This window comes from Oryza brachyantha, chromosome 1, assembly GCF_000231095.2.
Source record: "Oryza brachyantha chromosome 1, ObraRS2, whole genome shotgun sequence".
Taxonomy (NCBI): Eukaryota; Viridiplantae; Streptophyta; class Magnoliopsida; order Poales; family Poaceae; genus Oryza; species Oryza brachyantha.
This window is the reverse complement of record NC_023163.2, coordinates 23,054,511-23,079,544: the sequence shown is the minus strand read 5'-3', so window position 1 is coordinate 23,079,544 and position 25,034 is coordinate 23,054,511. Positions and strand designations below refer to the sequence as shown.

The window sequence follows — 25,034 nt, the reverse complement described above, 5'->3', positions numbered from 1 at the left end:
AGAATTAATTAACGATATATGAGTATTGTTGCTTGAGGTTTATGGAAAAAAATCAGATATAATTGACATAATTTTAAGTAACATATCAAAGTTGGCATATCACTACTATGTAGGCTGAGAATCAGAGATGATGAATCTTCGAACTGCAGATTAATTTTTTTTTTTTCATGGAACATGCAAAATATGTGCATTAAGGAACTCGAGTTCAGCGACAAGAACCAACTGATGAAGATTGACCAAGAAAAAAGAGCAAGATAATCCAAACTGAAAATCTCACAATCTTTTGCAACCAGGGAAAAGAAGCAACACTAGATAAACCCCTGGATTGTTGCTCCTGCCGACCACCACAATGCCAATTCCTCTACATATTCTTAGGTAGTTGGCACCAGGGCTTGTTGACTTGGTCGAAGATCATGTTATTTCTTTCCTTCCAAATCATCCCAGCCACCAGGAACCCAGTATCAAAGACGAGCTGCAGAAGCTCCAGAATCTACCGCTCTCACAGAGAGCCACCACCCTCAAAATTGTTCTGACTGCTTGAAAAGCAGCCTGTCAGTACTCAGGTTGATGGCACTTCGAATTAACCACTGCACCTGCAGGGATTCTGGGCAATTTTTTTTTTTGTTTTGGCCAGGATGGCCAAGGAAGCCATCCAAATTTCATTAAGTCAGGAATGCACAATGTAGAGGGGGTGTCCTGGGGACAGATTCTGGGCAATACTAAGATATGGCCAATGGTTTCTGAGGTCTGGTCACAGAAGACATAGTTTCCTTGATTAGGCAGCCTCTTCTCGCAAGATTCACTGTCCAGCAGCAAGAATGGAAGGTGATCAACTGAAATCATTGGATATATAAATTGTAATTTGTACATAAAATTCCCAAAATGCAAGTGTTGTGCTGTCCAGCAACACTGATGGAAGGTGAGACAACAAAATCATTGGATATACAACCTGTATTTATACAACTTCCCACAAAATACTACTCCCTCCATGCATCAATGTAGGACGTTGGTTAGTTCAATTTTGAACTAACCAACGTCATACAAATAAAATAGGAGGGAGTATCTCGGAGCAAAAAAGAGTACAAAGTTATAGCCCCATCACTGAACTTTTATTCTGTAGTTTATTGTGGCCCAAATGTATTAAAAGCTGTAAAATTCTGTCGGTTGTTCAAGACAGGTAAAAGAAACTACTGGAGAACCAGTGGTCTGGTCACTAATCAGTCAGTAACAGAAAAGCTCAGTACAAAGCTATATGTTTCTTCGAGAAAACAGGTACATGAAAGCAAAGCACTCATCATCGTAACTTGTGTTAATGAAGCAATGAGCACACAATCATATTTTATGATCCATCACAATGATGTGGAACTAAACCACTAGGAAAAGTGAAAGTTTTGGGGTATCTAAACTGTAAACTAAGGAGCCAGAGCCACCAACAATGCAGAAAGAATTTCCTTTTCACTGCTTTTGCTTGTTGGGTTTTGATGACTGATTACACTAAATGGCAAGGTGCATGTTCATGTAGCTTGAAATATAAAAATAAACATTTTAAAAGATAGAGAATCTATCCTGTGAAGAAGCAGTCTGTTAACTTTAAATAATCTAGAAAAGAGCACATGAGAAACTTTCTACCTTTTTTCGTCACTGTTGACTTTTAACCCAAAAGTGAACCCTGAATATAGAATGTCACATAAGGAAGAGGTAAACTTGAGATGTCCGATCATGCTAACAATGAGTTGGCTGAAAATATGAACAAAGAGTGTTATAGGACAATAGCATAATTAATTACGCTAAAGAACTGAGGTTTTGTTGTGCACAAGACCTTCATCGAATGCACTAAACTACACATACATTTCCAAGACCTAATTTCTTACCTTCATGTATTATTCCTTCCATCCTGAACTCATTAAATAAACCAAGCCCTCGAGTTTTACTCAATTCCCTTCCATGTTACTAAGAAATGTTTGGTGCCCGAACCTCCGTATCTAGGTCTCAATGTCAATTCCATCACCTCCTGACCGTGAACTTCCATTTGACTTTTCAATATGGCCAAATGTCCCATGGCACAGTGCATTTTGCTGAGGTCCAAGAAACAAAAAGAACAAGAGAGAGGAAAGCCCATGAGGAAGAAAATACCCAGTAGTAACTACTAGGTGATGTAATAGGCAGGAAGAAAGGAATATGAGCAACTTTCTCAAGCAAATAAGCTTGCCAGCCAGCACATGCTCCTTAAACCCGGACCTATAACAATTTAATTTTAGCTTCCAAGGGGGTTTAATAATTTGTGTTTAACAATTTTATACACAAAATTAGAAATATTTGCTTCACTGGAAAACATAGTTTCTTTACAAAATGAACAGCTCAACTATTACCTTGTAGTGTAATCATGCAGATGCAAAGCACATTTAGCCAGTATATTGAACACACTTAGAATGGGATTCTTTTAAAAAAATAAACCTGATACCATATTATAGTATCATCAAACTTTAGAACAGCATTCTTGAACACTTTCAAGTTATTTTATAAACTATTGGCATTCTACATGATCCTTCTAGCATAACAAAACCAACAGATAATGCAACGTAACTCATTGTTATGAGAAAATACCCAGTGAATTAAGCAGGAGTTGATGGATGGCATTGCAATTAAAGTGGATTGCCACGGAACCATGCAGCGCTGCTCAAGGTGGGAGGCGATGACTGGAATGATGAACAGTGGCAAGCAAGGAGGAACAGTGACTCGGTGAGGACCACGGCAGCAAATAGATCACAGAATAGAACATGGCAAGCTGCTTTTCAACAAATAAAGCAATAAAATGTGAAAAAATTGAATACGTTGACGAATTTTCTGTTGACCCTATTAAAGGTGACAAAGGTTCAAGTAATTCACAAGATCACAGAAAAGAACATATATCTCAGAACTGAAATTCTATATTTTTATAAGGGTGCAAATAACAATAATACAGGAACGGAACAATTGTATGAAGCTTGATTTTGAGTTGGGGTACATTTTTTGTGTAATTCATTATTGAAGTGCATATGGAAAAGCAAATCCATCTCCTGGGTGCAAAACCTCATCACATATAGAATACAAACATAAACAGAAAAGCACCTCAGAACAAATAATAGTCTAATGTAGTGCAAGTAAACGTTCTAGTGACGACAAAGATAAAAAAAATAATCCTGGTTCCCAAGAATTTTATTCCTACAAAGCCAAACTCTTACCAAAGCTATTAAAAGTTAAGTACTTCCATCATTAGTTTAAGTCGTGTTGAGGAGACAATACAAACTAACTGGATCTGCAAAAGGATAGGTATTTCAGGGAAAGCAGGCCAGGTCTATATCGAACAATTTTGAAGGCTATAGAGTTCCACATTTCTCAATCAAATTGTAATGTAAGAAATATTATTGTGCACGCAACATGCGTAAGCTCATGCGTGGGCATCTCCATTTTTGGCGTACTGGAAACAATATGGTAAGGAAAGTGAAGAACCACATTCCATAATGTGTAATCTCTCTCTCTCTCTCTCTCTCTCTCTCTCTCTCTCTCTCTCTCTCTCTCTCATATACGACTACAGTTTGCATTTCGAATTTCACCAACCTAATCCAAATTTAAAATTCTGAAAACTACGATATCACTGTAATATGCCCAAAATCCAGTGCTTCTATTCCAAAACATGTTCAATGATGATTACATGCTTCATCACAAACGTCTACAGAAATAAAATGTAAGCAGATTTACTACAAAAAAGGCATATGCAATTAAATAAATAAATAAATTATACCTGATGGACAGTAGTCAGTTACACTTTACAGGCATAGAAATTTAGAGTGCATCAAGGGGAGGAGATGGCACATAAACAGTCCAAATCCCCATTGAGATAGCAAAATATGGGTCATAATATAATAATATTTATTAGGTAGTGTTATTCCCCTGAGGATAGTGATCAGAAATGACTGCCCATGCTGTATGATAGTATAATTAAAAATATTAACCAAGAACAAGTCCAATTTGTGGAAAGAAAAGAGAAAAGCCTAGCATTATTGAACGCATTTGATAGAATATAATAATTCCACAAAATATAAGCAGGATAAAGCTTTCATGGACCAAATTCCAGGAGAGAGTGTCGAATATAAAAAATTAAGCTGTGTATGACAAGAACATTAGTTTCATAATTTCAAAAGCACATTTAACAACAATGCAAAGCATTAAGTCAGAAATATCACTTCACAAGATTGATTGTATAGAAGTTTTGTTAAACCCTGACTGGATTAGAATAGGTTGCAAGCAGTCGACAGAAATTGCATTATGACTATAAGGCATTACCAGAGAACTCAATATGTTTTATCTCATTATCTGTGTAAATTTCACCAAAATATAGATATTTTGGCCATCGGAAAACTACAGATTCAAGGAGATGTCTCACATAAATACAGTAGTGCCAAATTTATCATGAAACTACAGATTTAGGGCATTGTATGAAAAAACTGCAACTCTTGTAACTGAAAGTGCTATGGATCTAACTCTAAATTATGTAGTTTTGTGATAACATCATCACTAAATCTGTAGTTTTGTTATACTACACTTTAAATTTGTAGTTTCGTGAGTAATTGGTATTAAAACTATAGTTCTGTGATACGCCCCCTTAAATCTATTGTTTTATGATAGTTTGAACGGAATTGTTTTGTGATATTTACTTTATCATGTATTATCTAACATTTCACACTAGACTTCAAGCTTACAGTCACCACGAAAACAAAATAAACCCCATTGATTACTAGAAGAAGGAATGCTACATCACAGTAACACAAATTTAATAACTAATTTGCCCATGCTTTGTCCCAGAAATTGGCAAAAGCATAGTGTTACTACGGACAACTAGCAACGGCTTGCAATATGTCCCCGGTGGCCGGTGGTCTCATCCAACATTCTCAATTCTAAATTCTGGCATGACACATCCTTCACGTATCACAGTAGTAACAACTTCCTCCAAAACCACAAAAACAATAAGGGGGCGCCTTTTGAATCTAATTCCAATTGGCACAGAGATCGTGCATCCATGTACCAAATTCCACCTTCTAGAAACTAATCCACCGAGAGCCAATGTCACTCGAACTTTAGACGCAACTGGGACAGGAGGGTTATCCGCACTAACCCTGCCCAATCCGGCCGGCCCGAACCACTCCGCATGCTAATTCTCTTCACAACCGCAGCAACCGAAGCGCGCAATACTCGAAATCCCAACCAAACTAAGCACGTAACCACAAGTTAAGAATAGAAACGGGGACTCACCTACTCGCTAGGATCGGGGCAATCTCGGAACCCTAGCCTCGCGAACCCGATCGAGGCCGCGCCGCGGCGCAGGCGCAGAGAGCGCTGGGATCGCGTAGGGGCCTCCGATCGGCGGCGAGGGCGAAACCTTGAATGGATTCAGGCGCCATTGCGATCGGAAGCTTCCGTGCTACGCTTCTGGAGGGTACTGTTTCCCCCCGCTTGTTCGAGAGATGGAATTGGGTGGCGACGAGCGTCCCGAGTCCCGCCCAATTGCCCAAAGTAGTGCCGAGAGCCCGAGAGCTATCTAGTGGGCCTCTTGATTTGTTATATATAGGCTGGAAATCTGAAGTAGAAATAAGTTCATCTAAGGTCCCTTGTTTTATCAACGACTCTGATTTTCATCCTCCAACTAGAAAACCAGATATAACGGGTCTCTCAACTGTTAAAACCAGTGCAAAATAAGTCCTAAGATGGTTTAAACAGTGCTTTTGGCTGATGTGGCGCCTACGTGGCTAGTTTGAATCGATACTCGTCCTAGTGTGACATTGATGTGGCACATGAAGAAAAATTTAACAATTAAAAAATAAAAGAAAACATGTGGGCCCACGTGGCAGTGAGACTCACATGTTAGTGAGACCCACTTACTCCACCTCATCCCCTCTCTTCTTTGTCCACGCGAATTTGCCGAAGTCTAGGAAAGTCGATCTGGTGGAGGGTATCGCCGTAGAAGACGCATTGTTTTAATTTTTGTATTTTTCTCTCAGTTTCACGTCACTACCACTTAGGACAAGGATTGACTCAAACCAGTCATGTAGGTGCCACATCAGTCGAATCGTTGTTCAAACTGCCTTGAGACTTATTTTACGTTAATTTTGATAGTTGAGAGACCTATTGTTTATGGTATCGTGGTTTAGGAACGAAAATCAAATTCGCTGTTAAGTTAAAGGATCTCAAATGAACTTATTCCTTAGTAGTAACAGTTGGTGTTTGGTGTTGTTCCATGGGCTACCATTGCACCACTATTCAGTTAGACAAAATAAGGAACTAGTCCACTTTGTCTCTCTCAACTATCAGCCAAGTTTTATTTGTAACTCCAATCACAAACCGGGTATGAAGGCTCCTTGACTCTTAAAATTGGATCAATTTATCTTCCTAAGTGGTTTGGACAATGATTTTATCCTACTGACATTATGGTCTGAAATGGATGGCAATTTTGTTGTCCGTGTCACCTATAACTACATGGAAGTAGGGTGGTTATCCAGTCAGCAAAAATAATTAAAAACTACTAGGACCCACATGTATGATAGGAAAAAAATTAAAAGCAGGACCCGCATGCCCCATCCTCCCTCTCTCTCCTCTCTTCCCACACTCCTTCACACCTCGGCCATTAGTAGATCTCTTTGTCCTCTAGTGTGGCTTAGCCTTGACACTGACTTCAGCCACCGCTCGGTTGCCTAGATCTGCTACTACTCCAACCGCCTCAATCCCTAGCCGTCCTTGTCGACTAGAATCCATATCCCTATCTCGATTCTAGAGTTGTCGTCTAGGAGCTACGGGTGAACTACTGCCATGAGCTACCTGTTGTTTGATCACCCATGGCCTCTTCTATCAATGAAACTTTGCGGTGGCTGAGCACTTGGATCGATGTGACATGAAACTCAGCGGTGGCTAAGTACATGGTCATTGACGGAGGCAACTATGGCTAGGAGGATGACCCAATTCTCTAGGCAATAGGCGAAGAAGGAGGCAGGGACGTTGGCATGCACATGAGCTCAATACCCATGTCGATGACACTTCCAACTCCTTTCCATCTCCTCTCTTCTCTTCCTCATGGTCGTGGTCCTCCTCCGCCGTCACCATTGCCGTCTACGAACTTCTATCAATGTCGAGCTCATATGTTCTTATCCTCCTCTACTCAGCTACCATGATCCGTCAAGGTCGAATTCCATAGTCCCTCATCCCCCTCCGATGCACCGTTGTTATAATGTTATAGTTTAGCTCCCTTATCCCCATCCCTCTTTGCTCTGCTACTGTGATGAGAAGGGGGAGGTGATTGCCATCACCATCAGACAACAATACGACGTGGAGAGAGGGGAGGGACAGAGATGTGGGGGCCATCTTTTCAGTTGTTACCTAAACTAGTACGTAGGTCTCATTATTTTTGCTGATTGAACCATCACACAAGATAAATCAATCATCCTTCGTTGATTGTAGTGCTACGTAGGCATCATAATAGCTAAAACTAACTTTTCCATCAAAGAGTAGTTTGAGTAATCACCTTTTTGTGAGAAAAACTGTGGACAAAAGATGTAGGAGTGTCATGCAAAACATTTGAGATCACGTAAAATTGTATCTTCACAAAAGAAGCAGAAGGAGAAAAATGATAGTATTGTAAGTTGCACAGTTTGATCACAATTTTATTTAGAAAAACTAGCAAAGCTATAATACCGTGAAATTGTATATAGGCTATGTTATTGTCTCCTGACTATTTATTTTTAGTTGTTCCCTCGGATTTTTTGCACATGTTTCTCAAATTACTAACACTGCATGTTTTTTTAAAGACTTGATATATAAGTTTATTATCTCACACTTTGATTTTTTAATGCTTTAGTAGCTAATTCCACCGGTAACGTCATTAAATAGTAGAAAACCCAGACAATATTTTATCTTTTAGTCTCAACTAAAAATAATACAGCCGTACTAGTAGAATACAGTACTCTCCTTCTAGAGAAAAATCTAGTATCATTCCAGAGTTACAGTTAGGGGTTCCTTCCGAACAAATGAATTTTAGAGGAATTTTGTAGGATATGAATCTTTTAGGGAAAAAAATCCTATATGCTTCTTTGGATCAAAGAAATGATCCTTTAGAATTCATATGGAATGACCTAAAACATATGAATTTTGGAGAAAATCTACCGTGAGCTCCAATCTATTGAAAAGTTTCCATTGTGTATGTCTCTCTCTCTCTAAATTCGTGTAAGATTTTCCGGTGAAACAACTAAACAACATTGATTAATTTCTATATTTTGATATTCCATAGGATTAAATTGACATGGTGCCCTAAATTATTTGTTCTTGGAATCCTCCATTAGCCCTAAAAAGACATCGATATTACTACGACACCCAGAGACTTTTTTTATTACCTGTCATAGCGAATGTTTGGATACTAATTAGAAGTATTAAATATAGACTATTAATAAAACTCACATCATACTCTGTACTATTTCGCGAGACGAATCTATTGAGCCTAATTAGTCCATGATTAGCGAATGTGATGCTACAGTAAATATTTGCTAACCGTGACTTAATTAGGCTTAAAAAATTTGTCTAATGAAATAGCCTTTGTTTATGCAATTTGTTTTGTTATCGATCTATATTTAATACTCCTATTTAACGTCCAAACATCCGATGTGACAATGGACTAAAAAAAGTCCCTGGATCTAAACTGCCCCTACATTTGTTTCATAATATAAGATGTTTGACTTTTTTAATTACAATGTTTAACCTTATCCAAAAATTTAGTACAAATATAAAAAATGACAAGTCGTGCTTAAAACTCTTTTAATAATAAAGTAACTCATAAGCAAAATAAATAATGTTTTTATAATTTTTTAAATAAAACAAATGATTAAAATTATAAGTTAAAAAATCAAATATTTTACGTTACGAAGCGGAGGTGTTTTCACAGCCTCACTGTTTCGCGGGGCGAGTGGTGACACCGAGGTACCAATGCGCACACGGCCACACTAGACGGCACGCAGAAGTGGCCAATGCAAAACTAAACGAAATCGGCCCCGCGACTGCGGCGGCGAGACATCCCATCCCGCAGACCCGCCGAGAGGATTTAGCACCAGAGAATGGGGATCCAGGATTCCAGCTGCAGCGGCTCAGCGTGGAATCTAGTCGTAATCTTGTCAGTATTCACCAGTTGGTAGGAGTAATCAAGAGTTACAGTAACCTGCCCATTGCGAGAATGCCATCGTATTTCCCGGATGGTGAACAAGCTGTATAACCTTGTAATGCTTCAAATGAAAGAGAGTAATGCACATATTTCAAAATACTTTGATGGGCTAATGTAGTACAAAATGCAGGCCGGCTAACATACCGTTGAAGATAATCATGGGATGAACACGTACGAACTTGGGAGTTATTTCGATGGATCCATGACTTGACGCACAGTACAATGTACAAGCAGAGTAATGTACTAATGTATGGTCGAAATACCACGGGGAGTAGGATAGAAGCTGCGTAAATTTCGAAGGCTCCCGGATGGAGCAATGCATTGCACAAAGCTGGACCGTGCATTCATTCATCTCGTAGCACACAAGGTGGAAGTACTGTACTGATACTACTATACTAGTGTGTGTCTAGAGGATAAATCTATGTCATGCTCGTGGCCCTTAAAACCCGGTTGTTGTGATGTATGCTAGGAGCGGCACAGCACCAAACCAGAGATAGGGCAGTAAAGATATTCCATCTTACATAGATCACGGTTGACAAGTCTTCATTCGAACGGCGATTCCTCTCAAAGCGTGCTGCAATTTAACTGATGCTCTTACAAAACTTGCACGGTTTCGCGTAACTAACATAGTAACATCGTTCCCGTTCATAAGGTTGTAATAATATTTTCACTTGTTTAATTTCTTCCGAATCACAAGAACGACTTTCAGACTTCAGGATTAGGACTGGTGACTTTGATGAGACAGTTTGGGCACGATCTTTTACTGCGTTAATCAATCTGCAGTAATAGAAATGTTCAAGTGCAAGAACGTACTAGTGAAAAGTTCAGACTTCTGTGCTCTCTGGCTTTCTGTTCTTTTTACAGCAGGGTACAGCTTACCTATGGTACAGTGTACTACAACTTCAAGTCATGTACAGCGCTACTGTACTACTACGGTACCGCCACCGGTAATCATCCCGAGCTACTAAATCTGCGTCGATCGACTGCGAGTACAGAGCACGGAGCAATATTTAAGAAGCGACATCTACGGCTTCTACGCTCGGTGCTACAGGAGAGAAAAGGACAAGGTCGGTGTAAATGTGTAATGGCTGTCGCGACGTACGTGCATACAACTCATGCTCACGAACGGGAAGGGAGGAAAAAAAATCAGAAAAACACACGAAGAGGACAAATCGAAACTACATCCAGCCACGATAATTTAGCGCGTGCTAACTTGGCTAGCTAGCCACAGCAATAATTAGGGGACATCTACTCTCCTTCATTACTTAATCATCCTAGATTCTCGTAACTTAGCTCTACTCCTAGCTAGTACACAGCTAGTCGTACTACGCGCTCTGCTCGATCGATCCAGCAGCATGCGTTTTTTTTCTCTTGGTGCCACGTCGAGACAAGAGATGTGCCATGCAACGCAAAGCATGCAGATCAGCTGATACATACTCCTAGTGATCTGCATGTTTCGTTTGGGTGTAATTGACTATTGAGGGCAGTGAGCTTCGTCCCCGGTTCCTTTGACACGGACGAGCGACGTAAAAGAAATTTCGTCCGGCGGCCAGCTGCACGGCTGCGAGCGGCGGAATCTTTTGTTGGGTGTTCTAGCTGGCGCCTGGACGCGAGACGTATGCGTGCGCCAGCTGATCCGTGTGCCTACCAGTTTTCCGATGAAATATTCCCAATGTTTGTAGCGGTACAAAGTTAGGCCGTGTGTTCATTAGCTGTGTTCCCACGGATGTGGACATTGGAGGTAATCAGCTTATCATAGCAAGCTAGAGAAGCGAGCGATGCTGTCGTTTCACACGGCTAAAAATTGACGGAGAGTGCGTATGTGGTATGTATACACAGCTTGGAAATTACAGTGTGTGTATATATATATACTGATTTCCAAAATCCGAATCCAACATAAAACGTGGGCTTAGCAGTTTAGAACCCGCAAAGGTCATAACCGGTACATGTCACGTCTCTGTTTCATCTGACCTGAGCATCGACAAGACGCGACCGCAACGTGACCTCGTGGTATCCGGAGCCGGCGCCAAAACACATCACGTCTGTCACGGAAAAAAGTCCTCGCCAGGGGGCCATCTACCACGCTTCGCTTCGATACGTGCTTTCAGCCACGACATATTTTTCAGGTCCCCGGGCTCCCCCGCCCGGCCGGGGCGCCCCACGACCAACGCGAGTACGCGACCCCGAAAGCCGCCGCAAACGCAACCCAGCGCAACGATCGACCCCGACCGGCCGATCTCTCTAAAACGTACAGGAAACGCTCGCCGAACTGTACGCGCAGAGGCCCTAGCCGTCGGGGGCCAGGCCGCGCGCGCTTCGGCGCGGCGCGCCGACGGGACGACACGCGACGGCGCATGCATGGCAACAGCAGCCTGCGCCAGCGCCGTGACGAAGCGCGCGTCACGTCGGTCACGCGCGGACCGACGGGGCCTCTCGACTCGCGGTGCGGTCACGTCGCGCGGGGGGGGGGGGGGGGTGTGGAGGGAGAAGCCCGTGTTCTCCCCCTGCGCGCACGCACAGTACCAGCCAAGCGAAGCTACGAGAGAGCTTTTCTAGTACTACTACTAGTAGATGCGTAGAGAGGCGCGGAATCCGGCGCTCGCTCGGTCGTCCGGCCCCTGTGTGGCCTGTGGCGCGAGGACGGTTCGGGCGATCGATCGATCGACGCGCCGCCGATGGAGACGGGCGCGGTAGAAGTAGAAAGCGGTTCGCGCGTCCCCGGGTTGGCGCGCCAACCATCGCCTTCGCCCCTGTCTATCTACCGGTCCGTCTGATGTGGTCACCAACCAAGCACATGCCCCTGCAGTATCCCCAATCTACAAGCTAATACTCCTATACTACACATATGCTGATATGCATACGGGGAGGACAAGACCTCCACAGGCCTTATCATATGCGTCGCGTTTACTTGGAAAGGGAAGGACGTTGCCGATTTGGCACTTTTTCTTTGTTTGCCGGCTACTCCTCCATGATTTTGTCTCTCATTGTATAGAAGCAGGGTCAGAATGAAATCATAGAATATACTCATGTTCGTCAAAGAAGATATAGTTTTCGCAAACCAACCAACCCACATGCGCCGAAGGTCATGGATTGATTTGTGAATTAGGGGAGCTTGACTATATGAAGAGTTTAACAAACCAGTTGGTTGGATGATTTTAAAATGTGAAGCGCAAGAAATTTTGTTAGGTGGCAAAAATTCCCCCAATTCCAGCGTGGAAATCTTTTATCTATCAAAATTTTTGAGTGGATACGAAATTCTCTTCATCCAACCCAATCTGAAAGGGTTGAATCAAGCAATATATTTATTTTCATCAAGAGAAAACAGAGGATTGTTGTAACGGTATAGTTGAATGAAACAAAGCTCTGCTATTCACAGTCCAAGCTCAAGTCATAAGGGAACATCAAAAACCAAGGAAGAGTGCCATCACACAGTCACAGGGACTACAGAGTCCGAATTAAAGCAGAGTTAGCCGGCCAGAAGAGAATTAGCGGTGAAATGACACAAACGATGCATTCATGCTAGTACACACACAGGAAGTCACAGGCTCAACGGCACGACTCTTGTGCTACTGACATGGTTGGTTAGTCCTATTAACATAACGCCGGTGCCGGCCGATCGGTTGCCGGGTTCAGGGGAAGAGCGTCTCCCGCACGTCGGCGAACGCCGTGAGGATCGCGGGGTAATGCCGCGGCGAGTTCAGCACGAGGTAAGTCTCCAGCAGCCGCTCCGCGCTGAGCTCCCCGTCGCCGTCGCCGCACGCCGCCCCCTCGGCGATCATCTCCTCCATTGATTTGCGGAAATCCTCGTAGGGGTCGGACGACCGCTTCACCACCGCGAACCCGCCGTCCGTGGCGGCAGAAGCCGTCGAGCCGCGCGGCAGCTCGAAGCTGTACCGGCAGCTCTGCGACGTGCCGCGACGCGATGGCGGTGGCGGCGCGCGGCACGGGCCGGACACGGAGGCGCGTGCCCTGGTGTTCTTGCGCGGGCAGTTGTAGAAGTCCGACGAGTCGGAGGAGAAGCTCCTCGAGGAGAAGAGGTTCCTCGAGTCCTCGTCGTACTCGTCGTCGGAGGACGAGCTGCTCATCAGCCTCCGCGACGAATGCGTCGAGAGCCTGCGCGACGAGACGCTCGCCCGCTCCTTCCATCTCGTCAGCGGCGGCAGCGGCGGCGCGAAGAAAGGCGTGGAGGGCGGGCACTTGCGACCTTCCCACTCGCCGGTCTCGTACGGGAGCCCCGTCTCCGTGAGCCGCCTCTCCACCTTCCTGGCGTCCACGTCAAGCGGCGCGAGGAGGGACGGGTCCGCCGCGTCGACGGAGCGGCGGCCGGCGCAGTCGATGGTGATGTGGACCAGCGGTGGCGGGCGCGGCATCGACAAGGACAGCCGGCGCTCGTGCTTCCCCGCAGCCACCTTCTTGCCGCCGCCTACACCTCCGACGCGGGAGTAAGATGGGAATGCCAGCGGAGGCGGCGGCGTCGGCGGAGCCCCTTCCTCGTCGCGGCGCTTCCTGCCGCCCGCGCGCCTGGTGAAGACCGAGAGGATGGCAGCGAGCCTGTGCTTCAGCTTCTTGCACCCGCCGCCGGAGCCGTCCATGACTTCCGTGCACCACGACACGGCGCCCGCCTCTGTCTTCTTTGTACTCTCCTCTTCGTGCGTGCGCGCGCGCGCTGCGTGTATGTATGCACCGTTGGCGCGGGCGCGCGGAAGTGGAGGTTGGCCTATCGCTTTCGTGCAGGGGGGTCTTCCAATCCAAGCCAATGCGGCGTCGCGCGAGCCTTTTAACTGCTTGGGCGCTAGCTACAGAACAAAAACCGCCAGACCGGAGCCAAAGAGCTCGCGGACTAGTCGTGGGTGCTCTCCTCTCCTCTCGCCTCGCCCAGTCGCGCGGCCCTCCGCGACGTGGCTGACCGTGGCAGGACGCATGTAACGTAGTAGTAGTGGGAGTGGTGCCCTTGTGGGGAAGAAATGGCCCGAGGCGGTTACGCGCGAGTCGCGACGCCGCTGTCGCTGCTGCCCAACTGGCTGCGCGCCCCGCGCCGGCCTCCTCCCCAAACGTTCGCTTCTGCTGCCTGCGTCTGTGTGTGCCGTGCGCACGGGCAGGGTGACTACTGAATATCGCGTGCTGCTGTGCACGTGGAAGGGCTAAGCCGAGCAGTAGTAGATACAGTAGCAAAGGCCAAGAGGACCGACCATTTACGGGCAGCTTGTGTGAACTGGTGCTGAACACAGTGTGTGTCGCAGTGTTGTATTGGGACACAATTTGGAGGTGAAATGGAAAGGGAAAGGTAGAAAAGGAAGTGGGCCGGTTGGCGATTTGGCATACATTCTTTCTGAGCTGCATGAACGCTGCTCTCTGCAGGACTGCAAGGCTGCAACTGCCCCCAGTTTTACTGTACAGTCGGCCGGGCAAGTGCCAGTGTTGACCACGGCAAACTCTTCAGTCTGTAGCCTGTACAACCACGGGACGGTACCAATGGTACATGCAAGTGTAGTTTTACTTTGCCGTAGCAATCAACACGCAATTGAACTATTGAAGCGTTGAACAGAACCAAACGACCGTGTATAAAACCTTCATTTTGTCAATTTGTCAAACGCAGCTTCTTTGCGGCATAAAAAATTGCCTCAGTGCGTTGTTTAGTGACAAATGCGTTCTCCAGCTGTGCCTGTGCGAGTGGGAGCCAGCTGAGCTGTTCTCTTGGGTTTATAATTAGTACTAGTATCTATATCTATCTATCTATCTATCTATCCATCGCGGCGCACATCTTTTAAGATCTGACCTTATAAAGACAAACAAACAGGTGCTAAGTAGTTTTGGTGGTGGTAATACAAAACTTAAGGAAAGATGGAGAGGGTAAGGCTATGAGGAGAGGGGCCTAACAAATAAAACATGCATCTGCATGAGATCGTACAAATAAGAACAATTTAACTATGGAACTAGCCTACAATTACCTGACAATTTTTCTGTCTCCGTTCGCCAGGCAGATTTGTACCAGACTACCAGCTGTTTCTTGACTGAGCATGTTCAATGCATTCTTGCCATCGCAGAAACTATTCCTTAACAAGTCTAATTTTAAGATATAAGAAATCACTGTATAATAGATCCCAATAATATGACATTTTCAATGCACTGTACAATCACTGAAATCATTCCTTAACAGGTCAAATGCGTGCTTTCCCTGCCATGTGTGTGATGCAGGGTCCAAGGGAGCATATAACAAACAAAAAGTGGGATTCCCAATGATGATCAGATGATAACAGCGTATTTTTAAACCCATATAATACAAATTTTTATAATCAGAAAACAACAAAGAGAAAATGTTGAGATTGTACGATATACAAATAGAAAACCTAGGGTAGTTGATTTAGCAGCTTGTTTGCATTCCCAATTCCCCAGTCTGTTGATTGAGTAATCATGTATAGGGACAATAGTTTACAATCAACAGCTCAAAAGGCACGTCAGTTGGTAAGGCCTGATTGCAAAGGAGCCGAACTGTCGAGGCATCAATAAGCATCAGGGTTTGCATGCCGTTGCTGTTGCCCGAGTTCTAGTATTATATATTTCTTTCATCTTAATTAATGCTTGAGCCAATAGTTTCTGAGCTGAGACATGTGCAGAAGTATCTCGTCTCGGCCTTGGTTGGTGACACTGCTTGTCATGATCCAAGGGGGTGCTGCCTCAAAATATTCACGGATCAAGCTCTGGAAGTTCTCTACATTTTCTTCCGGTCTCTTGCCACCGTTCTTCTTCTTCTTGCGCTTGTCACATTTTGTGAACACTAGCGTCATGGGGACCTGAACAAATGGACATAAGAACATTACAAGTGAACAATATCAAGATTTTCTGTAACTTTATCAATACCATTGCACAGATCAATTAATAACAGGCAGTATCAATGCACATCACATGTCAATAATAGTTTGTGTTTGATGCAGTATCAATATCATCTACATAACTATCTCAAAAAAAATATCTACACAACGCTCATAAATACACTGGGGCATCTTTTATTAGATTTACACATATAGATGCATCAAAGAAATAATTAGGCAAGACAATAATGCACATAATGGAGCATTACATATGGTCACCTCATCACTGTATGTTTGAAAAGGTCTTTAATGGATGTCTCCTGGACCAGGTTACTGCCAATATGGTTACTTGTCTGAAAACGATCGCTGTATTTTGCACTGAATTACAGAACAGGAAAGAGGGCCAAAAGTCAAAAGGTTAAATAATGGTCGCTGCCTCGCTGGGACAGGCAGCAATACAAGGGCGAGATATATGACTTATAAAGGTCACCTTTTTCATATTGACTGGGTAGGACAAGCGGTCCGAAGTTCAGAGTCCACCCTTATTGCATAGAGCAGGTGGGTGGGTGGTAACATCATAGTATTACACAAGGAATGAAATAATAACAAGCTCGAGAACAGCAAAAGAATGCATGAAGCTAACTTTTACAGACATCCTGATCAGGTATTAACATGTTTGTTGGTTTGGTTTTGAGAGAGATCTTCAAGTAATAACCACAATCCAAATAACATGCTATATCATGAGCTCAAAGGCATGCACCACATCACCAACACAGTGAGCCCACTGGCTTACTGTACTGTACGTTTATATGTTCAATTAATGAAGAATATTCGCATTGTCATACTCATAGATACATATCTAGTAAGACAATCTAATGACAGACACATAAGGTCTTCTGAATATAAAATAAAGTTTCAAATGAATTGCAGGAGACAATAAATAATAAATCAAGTTTCACTTGGTATAATAAATGGAACCTATTATTGGAAGATCGATCCCATCATGAGAACATGTATCATGATTCACGAATACCCTCATGAACTCTTTTAAAAAAAAACAACATCCATTTAAGCAAACACATTGCTATTGTGTTAAGTTTCTTGGTGCTTTCTCCAATCCTTGTGTGATCTTTCCATAATTATATCAAGTCATGAAAATTATACTCTTGTCCAGTCATTTTTAGTGAAGGTAAAATGACGATCTTTGAGCATCTTATTATACCTTTGCCCTCCATGTACAATTTTTAGAAAAAGAAGGGTAAATGACTGCAACTTAGAGATAACTTTACTAAACTATGCGTCATATTTCACGCTGATTGTTACAGTGAGGTCTATCACATCATCTGAAGATGATGGTTTGTTAAATGAAATGTTTCTATCTTTGGCTGTTCAGAACTAATTGTCTTTATATACTGTTGCTATATTGTATTTATTATGTCTGCATAGGACTTGTCATTGATTTATATGCATTTGAGGCTTCTTAGAAGGCTTCACACTGTGTTGCATTTTACTATACATGTTACAAAAAGGTTCAAACAATTGCCCCACAAATGAAGCATGAACATAGAACTGCTGTGTTTATCGCAGAATAGATGTGGACATGTGTTCATCTGTTCTAAGAAAATTATAGAACTCTTGTAGTAAAGACCACCAATATATCAAACTATGTAAAAGGCCAATTCATGAAGCATTCTCGGTGTTTACTTAAAGGACTGTATCTGGTCTGTAAACAATGAGACTTCCGTCGAACATGCCAAGCAACACTTAGTTTCAGATTGCCAAGTGTACTTTGCTATAAATGAAGAACTTTATTGTTTTAAATGCATTAACATTTCCAATATTACGCCAGGATATTGAAAGCTGAAATAAAATTTTGTGACCTAATAAGTAATAAGTCCATAATGACTACATGAAAATTTTTAACATGCCTCATGCTCTCTGAGACTTCATAAGAAAACTAATAGTGTAGTAATTTGTTTCATGAAAACAAAAGGGAAGATGGTCAATTGTGCAGGGTGGAATACATCTTTCAAAGTTCAGGTTAGACTAACTAAACTAACAAGATGGACTAATAGTACTCATCCACACAGGATATTAATAAGTGTTCATTCTATTGCTACAATCATGTACTTATGCAACTTTAACAAATGAGTAAATATCAAAGAACCCCATAGCATGTCTTGTGTTTTAAAAACTCCTGTGGTGTCTAGGTTTCTGCTTACAAAATACCACAGGCACATAAACCAGGTCTCAACAAACCCCATGTCTAATCAGTTTGATCCATCTAGACTCGTCACTGTGGCTCATGGCCCACCTGCAGGTGCCACATGGGTATAGCTCATATGTGGGGCATCACTTTTGGCGAGATTGCTCAATCACTCAGATTACACGCCTTGTCTTCTTCACTATCGGTCTCCTCACTAGAGACAGAACGAAGCGACACGACCATAACACAGCAAGAGACAGCTAAAGGTGGATGGCAGTCGGGGTAACAAATTACCAGCTCCTCAATTGACCGTAACCTAATGAACAAAATAAATCTAAAAAATGAGCTAATCAACTCACGTTTTCATGGTCATATGATCAGTTTTACAAGGTAAATCACCGAAACACAAGTTTCAAAATCAAAGAAATCCTAGAACACAATAATTGAAACAAGCTCAATCATGCAAAATTCCTGCTAATTCAAGCCATATCAGAGACACATCCCCCCCCCCCCCCCCAAAAAAAAAAAAAAACCTAGAATACAATCTCCAAGAAAAACTGCAAATGAATTTGTCTTATCAACCATATAGCATGAGCTGCTCACCAGTCAACCACGTCGCATGACATGGCACAACCTGTCAGCCTGAGGCCATTTGTCTCCACTTGTCAGTGCGTATATTTGAGAAGAGCAAGAGCAAGAGCAAGCTAGTACTAGTGCCCCTTGTGTCTGGAGACAAGAGAGCGAGAGAGGAGAGCAACAGCTACGCGAGAGACATAGAGAAAATCGCTGGGCCCGTGCAAACAAGTCCTGAGCACGCTAGTCACAACTGTGCATGCTTTGCCATGTCAACAAACCAAGTGGTGCTGCAGGTGGGCTACGAGCTATGTCAGCAAGTCTAGATGTGCCAAACTGCTTAGACGGTTTTTTTTGGGGAACTTTGATCCATTTGCCTAGGGTCATTTGAGAGCAGATACTTAGATATGATTTTTTTTCTTCTTTTTTACCCGATTAAAGTTTATCCTATAGATGGAGTGCTACTAACACTGATATGGAAGGATGAAAGTATAGTTAATTGATAAACAAAGTTTCAGTTTAGTTGTTTAAGAGTTATGTCTTACCTTGTTTTGACCAAGCCAACTAGCATAGTCAAGATCAATCTTCTTAGCAGGAATACTTGCATCTATAAGGAGAAAAACTGACACCAAACTCTCCCTGCTGAGGAAGTAATTTCTAGTAAATTCATCCCAATTCGTACGAGCTTCTTGTGGTGCAGCAGCATATCTGTTCAACAAGCTCTACTTAAGTCCAAAAAGACAGAGATATTTCATCAAGCATACAGGCCAATGCAATTTATATTACAATCTGTCATAAGTCATGTCCCGTTGCTACATGGACAACAAAGAACACATACTCCCCACATTATGATTGTGTTATACTTGTCACGTTGAGCATTAGCATGGTCACTACTACACACTTTTCATGACTACCTTTTCCTAATTATGTATTAGCAAAACATCATAAATAATATAATTACTTTTGTGTGCATATGAGCAAGCCAACCGTTTAAAAGGTTAATTTTGCACAAAGAAGGTTTAAGGAAAATTCTGGATTTTTCACACATGTCAGAATCTAAAACAAATCAACAAAGATATTGGCTATACACGTGTTTCAATCGATATTGTGAAGCATTATTTGAAAGTGAAACTCCTTTATATGAAGAACTAGATCTCAATACAATTGAGTAATGACAGCCATTTAATTCCTAAAATCATGCTTAACCAGAATGTGTCAAACTCTAAGATACAGGATATGCTCATCTATCTAATCAAGAAAAGAACGAAATTAACAAAACTGAAAGTGGAATAAAAGTAATTGTGTACCCATAACCAGGCAAATCAACAAGGTACCAACTGTCGTTTACTTTGAAATGGTTGATACATTGAGTCTTCCCTGCACCAACAAAACTCAGTACATCAGTTAATACAATCAATAAATACCAATATTAGCTTATAATAAACGCCTTGCTAACCCAATAACGTAGAACATTATATGATAACACCCCATAAGTCAATAGCCCCCAAAAGTACGAACCTACCAGGCTTTTTGGAAGTGAGCGCGAGGCGCTTCCGCCGGACGAGTGAGTTAAGCAGCGACGATTTGCCGACGTTGGACCGACCAACAAGCGCGAACTCCGGTAGCCCGTCCCTGGGGCAGTCATCAGGGCGCACGCTGCTCTTCACGAAGTCCGCAGCGATCACGTTTGCGTCGCCGCGCGCGTACGGGCCCAGCACGATGTTGGAGCCCTTGAGGACCCGCGCGGTGACCGCCTCCGCGTCCCCGGCGGACACGCTTGCCCCGGGCGGCAGGAAGAGCCGGTCGAGAGGTAGCTGCACCTGCACCTCCCCCTGGGGCTCGTCGTCGTCGGAGTGGTCGATGGTTTGTGGCGCCGCCACTTGGGAGAGCGCGGAGCAGCAGCAAGGCGAGAGGATGCGGCGGGTCGGAAAGAGGGAGGCGGTTACAGGGGCCGAGGGGGAAAGGAGGAGGCGAGGAAGGAGGCGGTGGTGGAGGAGCATGGCCGCCGGCGGGCGGGCGGCGGCGGTCGGGGGTTTGGAGGATGGGCGAAGCTGCGGGTGGGTTTTGGGAGGCAGGAATGGGGTATTGGAGGCTCTGCTGGGAGACGGGACGAGAGGATTGGGTGGGGCCGCAAGGAAGATGGCTGGGCGTGAGCCATCCGATCGATGATCAGACGGCCCTGAGTTTTCTTCAAAGAAAATACTGTGGTAAAAAAGAGAATGGAATTAGAGATTTACCTAGATATTTTATGGGTTTGCCCTTTTGACTCGATGCTTCTCCAATCCCACGGAAATACAAGAGCAAAGCTCGTCAGGTTCATTTTTGCGGTTTTGCCCTCCTGCGAGAAATGAGAAAACTCATTACCACTAGATTAATAGCATAAACGACAGTAGTTGCTCTTTGTATTTGTATAGCTTTGCAACTCGGTTTTTTTATATGGTATTTTTGTTTTTTCAGATCAAAGGTTTTTTTTGTGTATTATTAAAAACAGCATGATGCACATAAGATCTTGTTTCAACCAATTAATTTTTTCAATAAGTCTTAATTTTACTATTTTTGGTAACTTTTGCAACACACATATTTTAGCTAGTTAATAAAAATGCGGCATATCATTTGCCCTTTCTTCAGAAAAAAAAAACTTAAAGCAAAGCACAGCAATTAAAAGCTTGCAAGCAGACCCGATTATTACCATGTTTCTCAGACTGGTAACGCCAAGATTAAGCAATAGCATTTGTTTCTTAAAAGTTAAAACAAAACTAGCATGATTACGGTTGGCTACAAGTAACATCCTCAATGTCTTCCAGCGTCCTCATCTTGCATGTGCTACGCTTCAGAAAATTTAAAGAATAAAAACCAAGCAAGTATAACTCCCATATTGTTTTAATTCATTATCTTAGATAATTTTATCAGGTAAAACCTGCAGAAATTTGTTAGGAATTATACTACGGATAGCTTTTACAATCAAAACTACATTACAAATAGCTTTTACATATTACCATAGGATAATAAAAAACTAAAGACGGGACTATGAACCCATTCAAATGTATTAACATCAGCAAAAAGATGTATCATGCATAAATGTAAATCCAAAAGAATATCATTTCAGTGAGAGTGTAAGAACAAAAATAAAATAAACAAACAACTGGTTTCAGATGAAGATCTAGAGAGTTTGACAAAACATACATAACTGTTCTCTCCTTAATAACCATGGTGTAGTTTATCTTCAATTTTAGAAAACCCTCAATCCTGGTCAGTAACTCCGCATGTGCCAAATAAATGGAGATAGCACACAGCAGCGTAGCACAGTCCCTCCTAAAGTAGACCTACCTAAAATCAGTGTCATTATATGAGAAGATGGTTTCTGTGGGATATATGATCCATGTTTATCCTCTTTGCCATGGATGCTAATCATATTCAGCTCGAAATTTTTTTATTAAATAAACATTTTTAAGAAAAATTTTATTACTAAATCTCTGGGCAAATTTTTTCTAAAACTGAACCTTTTGGCCACAAGACAACGCAGCCTAATCGGCGTGGCTGGCAAGCCTTTTGGCCACGCCAATGTTGATGGCGTGGCCAAAAGATTTATGCGGTGAAAATATTTTTTCCGGAGGTTTATTAATAAAATTATTTTTTAAAAAGGTTTAAAAAATAAAAAAATCATTCAGCTCTTGGATTGAAAGTCCTAGTTATATGCTCCATGGATAATTTTGTACATGATTGCTATCAAATCATGTGGAAGGACCCAATTTGATGACTCTATAGCCTGTAGGACAGCATCTGTCTCAAATACTTGCAGTATTGGTCTGCATCCAGAATAAGAAACAGGGAGGAAACCGCAACAAAGCTAGAACAGTAGGACTTCTATAAGAAAAGGAATCGGGATTGATAGTGAGTTAAGAGAAGCGAACTAGATGCAAAATTCAGCTATATAGTTTCCATGACAGATTCTAATGCCCACTCCTTCTGTTCGTATTATAAAAAGTTTTGGGACTATCCTTTAAGTTTGACTAAGTCCACCGTTAAATATATTTCTCTAGTATATTTATTTTGTGTTGAAAATGCTACTGAATTTTTCTCTAAACTTTATCAAACTAAATAAGGAAGATTAACTTAAGACAAACTCAAAATGACTTACATTGTGGAATAGACAGAGCATTTGCTTATTCTAAACGCTCTCGTTGTTCAGAAGGCAGTCCTCTATATCTCTTTCATACTAAACTCAAGGGTTCAAGATCACAATGATGTGAAAAGGGCTACACAAGTAATTCATTGATCCTTCTTAGATGATGATGAATTCAGAGCTCCAAGTCCGGAATAGTTCACTGCATAAACACGTTTTGCGGAAAATGATGTTAAATTTGAAAGAGGCAGATTGCGTTTTTACTTCATTGAGTTAAAAAGTTTATTTCACTGGAGCAAATGGGTGCATACTTGCAGTTTACGAGCAACCATAATCTGAACACGGCAGAGGCTATAGCCTACAAGCGAACAGGAATACGATGGCAGCGGGAAGGGCAGTGGAGGTCCTCCATCATCAAATTCTCAGGAGGAAGGTAGGTCGCGTACGAATTCACGGACGATGTCCTCCTTGTAGACGAGGATGGAGACGACGCGCGGCTGCGGCGCGCCCAGCGAAGCGCCTCCACACTTCCACTCCTCGAGCCACCGGTTCTCCTCTTTCCTCTCCTACCATCCCCCTCTGCAGCTCTGCTCGTCGCCGGTGGGTGGAGAGCCGAAGGCTGCGGCCTTAGTTTGGTTATTTCACATATAAACCCTTACTTTATTACGTTATTCAGGTTTCGCACCGGTTAGGTTGCGCGCATTTACAAGCGAACCCTCCTTGGGAATAATTAATAGCATAGCGTTATTTTGCAATAAGCCCCTCGGTTCGCGCATAACCGCAAACCGCCCGGTCCTCTGACTGGGTCCTGGCTCTGTGCTCCTCCATCGCAATCCTTACCACCAAATCGGCAAATCTCTCCCCAATCTTCTCGGCCATGGCGTCCGCGGCGGCGGAGAAAGGGAAGGCTCCGGCCAACGCAGAGGAGGCGGCGGCGGCGGCGCGAGCCGCGCGGCTCGCGGCGGAGTGGACCACGTGGGCCATGAAGAACGCGAAGGTGGTGGCCCACTACGGGTTCATCCCGCTCGTCATCCTCGTCGGCATGAACTCCGAGCCCAAGCCGCGCCTCTCCCAGCTCCTCTCCCCCATCTAGGGATCTTGACTCAATTCGCCAGCTGCTAGCTATTGCTCGTCCGACCCCGCATGGATGCGCGCGTGTTGGATGCAGCAACCTGTGCTTCCTTTCTCCCTACATAATTTTAGTTCCTTTCTGTTTTGAGTGTTGGGTCTCTCCGATAGCCGTTGATGAGAGCGTACTAGCTAATGGATCTGCCTTAAGACATTGAGTTGCAATTTAATTACAAATTCTGCTACTGCTACTGTTACTGCATCATGTACGTAGTTTACTTGGTTGAACCTGTTGTTGTGTTGTACAACATTCTAAAGTCTTGCTTTGAAAGCATTGGGAGCTTTATAGATTATTACTGCACTACTTATTTCCCTTTATCCTTTTACGCTACGAGCTGTATGAGCCTATGTGGTAGTGAAAGTTAAACATAGAAGTGCATGTGTTGAGTGTGGTGAACCTGCAACTTTTTCTCTAGGTATGAAGTGTCAGTATTTGTAGTCATCTGGGTTGTTAGAAAACGCAAGTATATATTTCCGATTGACTTTTCATATGGATTGTGCTTGATCTTGATTCTGATAGTATGCATGGTTGAAAAGGCTTGCCATTTCCAGTTTTCTCTTTTCCCAAGAGAACTTTATTCTATCTCAGTTGCTTGTGTTTATTTTGAATTCGCCTTAAGTTTTGAGGCTTCATGAAGCTCGCTCTTCTGTTGGGAATACCATGGAATATACTGGGATGATTTCATATTTTTTTGGTATTGAGTGGTCATGCATCCTCTGTTGCTACTCAGGAAAACAACCTGCATGGCACATCTAATCACTGTCATAATTTCAATCAATAGAGTTACACGCCACAGTTCTTGTAGTATTTGAAATGTTGAAAACAAGGGGAATACACTACGTGCTATGATATCTGAGTTAAATTTCTAAAGCTTAAAATGGCAAACATCAGGTTGGGTCATGTCATGATAGCATTGCAATGGGCTCTCTAAAGCATCCCCATTCCTGGATGATTTATACATG

General features: G+C 43.0%; 2 protein-coding genes and 1 long non-coding RNA gene across 3 annotated transcripts; all 3 read right to left on the bottom strand.

Moving 5' to 3' along the window:
- Nucleotides 1-3: 3 nt before the first annotated feature.
- On the bottom strand, nucleotides 4-2,070 carry LOC107303472. Its single transcript, XR_001549447.2, has 3 exons — nucleotides 1,872-2,070; nucleotides 1,630-1,737; nucleotides 4-802 (listed from the first exon to the last, which is right to left on the bottom strand). It is a non-coding gene; the product is annotated as an uncharacterized LOC107303472 (long non-coding RNA).
- A 10,650-nt stretch (nucleotides 2,071-12,720) lies between these two features.
- LOC102702611 (transcription repressor OFP2-like) lies at nucleotides 12,721-13,961 on the bottom strand. Its single transcript, XM_015839985.2, has one exon. It carries the CDS (start codon nucleotides 13,822-13,824, stop codon nucleotides 12,862-12,864), a length of 963 nt encoding a protein of 320 aa, XP_015695471.2. The 5' UTR covers nucleotides 13,825-13,961; the 3' UTR covers nucleotides 12,721-12,861.
- A 1,482-nt stretch (nucleotides 13,962-15,443) lies between these two features.
- On the bottom strand, nucleotides 15,444-23,602 carry LOC102702331 (GTP-binding protein At2g22870). Its single transcript, XM_006644599.3, has 6 exons — nucleotides 23,255-23,602; nucleotides 22,959-23,145; nucleotides 20,343-21,158; nucleotides 20,128-20,197; nucleotides 19,366-19,528; nucleotides 15,444-16,023 (listed from the first exon to the last, which is right to left on the bottom strand). The coding sequence occupies exons 3-6, from the start codon at nucleotides 20,818-20,820 to the stop codon at nucleotides 15,805-15,807; spliced, it is 930 nt and encodes a 309-aa protein (XP_006644662.1). The 5' UTR covers nucleotides 20,821-21,158; nucleotides 22,959-23,145; nucleotides 23,255-23,602; the 3' UTR covers nucleotides 15,444-15,804.
- Between the last annotated feature and the right edge of the window lie 1,432 nt (nucleotides 23,603-25,034).